The sequence below is a fragment of the Amblyraja radiata genome, chromosome 8 (genome assembly GCF_010909765.2).
Source record: "Amblyraja radiata isolate CabotCenter1 chromosome 8, sAmbRad1.1.pri, whole genome shotgun sequence".
NCBI lineage: Eukaryota > Metazoa > Chordata > Chondrichthyes > Rajiformes > Rajidae > Amblyraja > Amblyraja radiata.
Window position 1 is genome coordinate 71,846,470 of NC_045963.1, and position 7,018 is coordinate 71,853,487.

Consider the following 7,018-nt stretch of genomic DNA (forward strand, 5'->3'; position numbering starts at 1 on the left):
TGTGGAAACAGGCCCTTCGTCCCACCGAGTCCATGCCAACCAGCGATCCCCGCACATTAACACTATCCTAATACACGAAGGACAATTTACATTTACACCAAAGCCAATTCACCTGTACGTCTTTGGAGCGTGGGAGGAAACCGAAGATTTCGGAGAAAACCCACGCAGGTCACGGGGAGAACGTACAAACTTCGTACAGACAGCATCCACAATCGGGATCGAACCCGAGTCTCCAGTGCTGCAAGCGTTGTAAGGCAGCACCTCTACCACTGCTCCACCATGCTGCCTCAACTAAGAGGTTCTCAGTTTCAAAGCATTCCAATGAAGATGTAGCTCTTCATGCAATTTATGGGGGATATACAGCATATGAAACCTATAGTCTGCACCTGAGCTCATCTCAATCTTCAACTTCAAAGGTCTATAAACATCCTTTCTTGGTCATTATCACTACTGCATGTATTTGTTCTACCATCTTTGTGTCACCGTCAACATGGTTCGATGCTGTAGAAACAAGGAACTGCAAACAAAACGTAATTAAACGCAACTGCAGACGCTAGTTTATACCAAAGATACATAGAAAGTGCCTGGGAAACTCAGCGGATCAGGCGGCATCCTCGAGAACATGGATAATTGGCATTTTGAGCCAAGACCCTTCTTTAGTTTAATTTATTGTCATTTGTACCAAGGTACAATGAAATGTTATCTGCTATGTTATCTGTTATGTGTTTGTTCGGCTTGCTTGCTTGATTGATCAGTGATTTTTATCCCAATTGCTTTGTTATGTGCTAATCAGTCAGCAGAAAAACAATACATGATTACAATTGAGCCATACACTGTGTACAGATACATGATAAAGGGAATGACATTTAGTGCAAGGTAAAGTCCTGTCCAGTCTTCAGACATTTGATGGTGTATTGATATCAGCTCTTCTTGTTCCATTAAAGTGTCTGTGGCTCCTTGTGTGTTGACATGAATAAAAATATATATATCTTCATTTCACTTGCACTTTATGTGCAATGTGACGAATAAAACTGTATTGTATTGTATTGTATATCTCTCATTTCCAATGAAGTCTGAAGGGTCTCGCCCCGAAACGTCACCCATTACTTCTCTCCAGAGATGCTGCCTGTCCTGCTGAGTTACTCCAGCTTTTTCTGTCTATCTTCGGTTTAAACCAGCATCCACAGTTCCTTCCGACACATATCAATGTAATGATTGCATTACAAAATCTCTCCCTATCTGTAAGGAATTGCGATCAGTTCACATAATCATGCACTGGTGAAAATCACATAACAACTGAATACGTTTGGATCTACTTCAAGTATCTACTTCTAAATTCCCTTTCACTCATTCAAATAACACAGTACCGATATGCTCTTTAAAGGGATAACATATCTTTCAGAAATGGTGTGGTAGATTTATCCTGTGGGAGCTGGACAAAGGTTAAAGGAAGGGTTTTTGCAACTCTCCTGTAGCTGTCTATCTCGCAGGCTGCTATATTACCTCTGAGAGTGTGTAAATGTTGTACGGTCGTAACTCAGGCTACGAAATACTAATTGGTTCATGAAATGCATAAGCAAATGGTTTAAAATGCAATATGTAAGGTTAGAGAAATTACAAAACTGACCATGTTCAATGATGTGTCATTAAACATGCTTCCTCTAAGCTAATTCTTACTGAAAACGTGCTTATATCCAAAAAGAATCTGTCTGGTCTAATTTGTTAACTGCTCAAATTGAATAGAAATTAATAATAAAAGGAATTGCAGGTGCTAGTTTATAAGAAAGAGAGATACAAAATGGCAGATAACTCAGCAGGTCCGGCAGCATCTGTGGAGAAAATGGATAGGTGACGTTTCAGGTCGGGACCCTTCTTCAGACAGGTCACCTATCCATTTCCCCCAAAGATGCTGCCTGACCTGCTGAGTTACTCCAGCATTTTGTGTCTATCTTTGGGATAAACCAGCACCCGAAGTTCCTTCTTATTAATTTCTAATTAAATGCTGAGTTACTACAGCATTTTGTGCCCTAAATGAACAGAATACTATGCGAAGCAGATAGAAATCTGGAAATGCATGTGGGGGTACAATGCATGCGAGGGTACACCTATCCATTATTCCTTCGCTCCATAGATGCTGCCTCACCCACTGAGTTTCTCCAGCATTTTTGTCTACCATGGTACTATAATGTCATTTGCATAAACCATGTTTCTTTCACTTAAAGTGTTTTTTTTCTAAGATTTCTCTACTTATGCGCAGTTTACTTCAGATATATATAGCGTTATAACCATATAATATAACCATATAACAATTACAGCACGGAAACAGGCCATCTCGACCCTTCTAGTCCGTGCCGAACACATAGTCTCCCCTAGTCCCATATACCTGCGCTCAGACCATAACCCTCCATTCCTTTCCCATCCATATAACTATCCAATTTATTTTTAAATGATAAAAAATTATGCATATATTTGTTAACCAAAAGCTGCAGTCAGTATCCATTGCAATTCTGATCCCAAACAAATAATTTCTGAAACAGTTAGAGATAATTTAATAAACTTAATAAAGTTTTTACAGATTAAACAGGTTGACAGCTGTTAAAATTGTTTATATAGGAATGTCTAACTAAAGATCTACTTCTGCATCTATGAATAGTCACAACAGTAATTTTAATCCCTCATCAGTCACCACTTTCTTTTCTGCAATGATATAAATGAGTCCTTTGGCACACAATCAGAGTGCAGAGAAGATTTGTGAAGATGTTACCAGGGACTGAGGTATAGGGAGAGGTTTGAGGGGCTAGAAGTTTATTCAGGAGGCTGAGGGGGTAATATTCTAGATATGTATAAAATAACGAGGGGAATAGATAGGGCGAATGCACAGTCTTTTACCCAGAGAAGGGGAATCAAGAATCAGAGAATATAGCTTTAAAGTGAGAGAGAAACAATTTAATAGGAATCTGAGAGGCAACTTTTTCACACAAATGGTGGTAGGTATATGGGACGAGCTACCAGAGGGGATGATTGAGGTAGGTACTATAACAACATTTAAAACACATTTGCACAGGTACATGGAGAGGAAAGATTTAGAGGGATATGCCAAACGGGGGCAGATGGGACTTAGGTGGATGGAGCATCTTTGTTGGCATGGACTAGTGGGGCAGAATGGCCTGTTTCCATGCTCTCTGATACTGTGGCTCTAATTGTAGCACCAAAGGGCTGTATCTGCATATTCTACAGCTATATATTTCCATATCACAAATGAACATTGTTGCATATGACAATTATTTTCTGAAAACGTATAAAATCGTGGAGCAACAAGACAACTCTAAGTTGTTAATGCCTCATTGCTTAAAGTCTGGAGCCGTTTTCAGTAGCATTTGTTGTGTCATTGTCATTGTTGACATTTACCTGCGGATTTAGCCTGCACATATCCAGTTGGGATAGGTTCCCTCCAGCGACAAATGAAACTCGGACAAGTTTAGAAATTGGTTTTAAGATTATTTACAAGTTGCTAAAACTACTGTGCACTGAGACTTTCAATCACTTCAAAGAGCCACTTCATGCACTGCAAGATCTGAAGCTTGAAAACCAACGAAATTGTTTAAAAATAAATTCATACACAATTCAAACTCCAGCTTTGCTTCACACACAACCTTGGCAATTCTTCAATTACCATGAGAGAAAAAGTCAAGTGAGATAGAATAAAAAATCTATCTATATCTGCCTTAAAAATATCCATTGACATGGCCTCTAGAGCCTTCTTCGGCAAATAATTCCACAGATTCACCACCCTCTGACTAAAGACATTTCTCCTCATCTCCTTCCTAAAATAACGTCCTTTAATTCTGAGGCTATGACCTCTAGCTTTAGATTCTCCTACTAATGGAAACATCCTCACCACATCCACTCTATCCAAGCCTTTCACTATTCTCTATGTTTCTATGAGGCCCCCTCTCATTCTTCTAAACTACAGCGAATATAGATAGGCCTGGTGCCGTCAAACGCTCGTCATATGTTAACCTACTCATTCCTGGTAGACAAAAATGCTGGAGAAACTCAACAGGTGAGGCAGCATCTATGGAGAGAAGGAAATAAGCGACGTTTCGGACCGAGACACTTCTTCAGACTTCTTCGGTCTTGTACTCATTCTTGGGACCATTCTTGTAAACCTCCTCTGGACCCTCGCCAGAGCCAGCACATTCACTCAACAGCGTGCTGTCTTGAATCCTAAGAACTAATCGCAAGGGCGGATAAATATGCAACATGCCCCTATCATATTGTTTTGGAAAGTTTGAATTACAGAATGCACGCTAATGCATGCATGATAAAATCTTCCAGAAGAATTTGCCTTGACGCCATGTCGAGCACAAATATTGTCGGCCGAAGGGCCTGTTCCCATGCTGTAATGTTCTATGTTCTAAGGTCTAGACCTGTCCTTCTTGGGGCACCTGTCACTGCCACTTTAAAGCCCAATTTTCAACAACAGTACTCCCCCCCTGTGAAAACATTGTCTTTCGACCTTAACAAGTGTCCGATCAGATGAAAGCATCTCTATTTTCTGCATTTGGCAGATCCACCTGACTCCCTTGCAAAATGAAAGGGGCATATTGCATATTTATCCGCCGTGCGATTAGTTCAAGTTTTTAAAGATTCAAGACAGCACACTGTTGAGTGGATGACGCAGGACTATAGGTAGGTCGCCGACTGTTGTTCATTCATCAGGTCTTGTATTTAAGGAGCAAGCCGAAGCGAACAACGAAAGCAACCGCACTGCATAAAAAGATGCACACACACACACTGACACACACACGGTCGTGAGTCCAAGCTGTTGCAAGCTCTTGCGTTCTGATCCCGTCTGATGGCTGGATTCTTGGTTTGCCAAGCCAGACGCTGAAGAGGAGGCAGAGAAGGTGACGGGAGAAGCGAAGGGGAGATAATTTTCTTTGAAGACTTGTCAAAGGGAGGAAGGGGTGTGGGGGGGGAGTGGAGTGGAGGAGAGGAGAGGAGAGGAGAGGAGAGGTGCTACCGGTGAAGGTGCTGATTGAATATGAACACGCGTAGTTTCCAGTTGCCTTCACACCGGGACGCGGCAGCGGAGATGGGCTCTTGGAACAGCTTCGGCGAGCCGGCGGATTTTGTCACCGCTCTCCCCCTGAACTACTCGCTCGGCTCCGTCGGCGGCGAGGAGGAGGAGGAAGAGGTGAGAGACGCCGGGACTGTGGTGATCCAGTTCATCTCTGCCATCGTGTGCCTGGTGGGGCTGGTGGGCAACGCCATGGTGATCTTCGTCATCCTCAGGTACGCCAAGATGAAGACGGCCACCAACATCTACATCCTCAACCTGGCCATCGCCGACGAGCTCTTCATGCTGAGCGTCCCGTTCGTGTCCGCCTCGGCCGCCCTGCAGCGCTGGCCCTTCGGCTCGCTCATGTGCCGGACGGTGCTCAGCGTGGATGGGATCAACCAGTTCACCAGCGTCTTCTGCCTCACCGTGTTGAGCGTGGACAGGTACGTGGCCGTGGTGCACCCCATCAAAGCGGCGAGGTACAGGAGACCCACCATCGCCAAGGTTATCAACATCTGCGTCTGGGTCTTCTCCCTCATTGTAATCTTGCCCATCATTATATTCGCCGGCACCTCTCCCAGCGAGGACGGCGGCGTCCTCTGCAACTTCCTCTGGCCTCATCACTCCTGGTCCGTGGCGTTTGTCATCTACACCTTCCTGCTCGGCTTCCTCATCCCCGTCTTCGCCATCTGCCTGTGCTACGTCCTCATCGTGGTGAAGATGAGGGTGGTCGCCCTGAAGGCGGGCTGGCAGCAGCGCAGGAGGTCGGAGAAGAAGCTCACCGGCATGGTCCTGATGGTGGTGGCCGTGTTTGTCATCTGCTGGATGCCCTTCTACGTGGTGCAGCTGGCCAACATCTTTCTCCCCCTCCACTCCACGGTCAGCCAGTTGTGCCTTATCCTCAGCTACGCCAACAGCTGCGCCAACCCTTTCCTCTACGGTTTCCTCTCGGACAATTTCAGGAGGTCCTTCCAGAGGATCCTGTGTTTCCGTTACCTGGAGAACGGGAGCGAGGAGCCGGTGGACTATTACGGCACCGCCCCGAAGAGCAGGCTGTGTAATCCCATAGAATGTCAGCCCGGTAACCCTGCTTCTCACCCGGTCTGTCGGAATGGGACTTGCACCTCCAGAACCACCACGCTATGAATGTAGTGAAAGAAGTCTTGTCTTATTACCTCTTAGTGACTTTTTTTTGTCTAAAACAAACGGGTTAAATATATTTTGCTAAAAGAATCTGTGAGTTATCTTCATGTTGTTGTATGAGCGCTGGGATTGCACCGCTTAGGGTCGGGCGAGGATATATATGGTTGGAAAATAATAATGCTAATAATAATAATAATAATAATAATAATAATAATAATAATAATAATAATAATATTCATAATTATATTCATAATTTTCATAATAATATTCATAATTTGCTTAGAAAATATATATATACCTTGTGCCTATACATTGCTTTCTTGATGGACATCGTCAGTTTCCTCTGTCTGTCTAAGTCTGTCTGTCTCTCACCCATCGCTGTGTGCGTGACTCGCACCAACTGTTGACCATCACTATGGGCTCCATTCTGCGAACTGCTCTCGTGTTATTAACGAATTAAACCGGTGTTTGTCGTATATCAAATCTAATCAATGTTTTTCAAGGTAACTTCTGTAGTGTGCAGGTGCGTTTGCAACGTTCAATCATAACAGCTCAAACGGTTGACGGTTTAGCCTCAATAACTAGATATCTCTCCTGAGGATTATCCGCGCCATAGCAGTAACCCATCGATTGAGGTTACAGTAAACGTAGAAATATCGAAAATAGGTGCAGGAGTAGGCCATTCGGCCCTTCGAGCCAGCACCGCCATTCATTATGATCATGGCTAATCATTCCAAATCAGTACCCCGTTCCTGCTTTTTCTCCCATATCCCTCGATTCCTTTAGCCCTTAGAGCTAAATCTAACTCTA

The 7,018-nt window shown here is 43.8% G+C and overlaps 1 protein-coding gene across 1 annotated transcript; it reads left to right on the plus strand.

Moving 5' to 3' along the window:
• The first annotated feature begins 5,006 nt into the window (after positions 1-5,006).
• Positions 5,007-6,406, plus strand: sstr4 (somatostatin receptor 4). Its single transcript, XM_033025017.1, has one exon. The coding sequence runs from the start codon at positions 5,048-5,050 to the stop codon at positions 6,209-6,211; it is 1,164 nt and encodes a 387-aa protein (XP_032880908.1). The 5' UTR covers positions 5,007-5,047; the 3' UTR covers positions 6,212-6,406.
• Positions 6,407-7,018: the final 612 nt, after the last annotated feature.

Excerpts from the sequence above, each read along its gene's own strand:
- sstr4 (XM_033025017.1), top strand. The coding sequence starts at position 5,048 with ATGAACACGCGTAGTTTCCAGTTGCCTTCACACCGGGACGCGGCAGCG.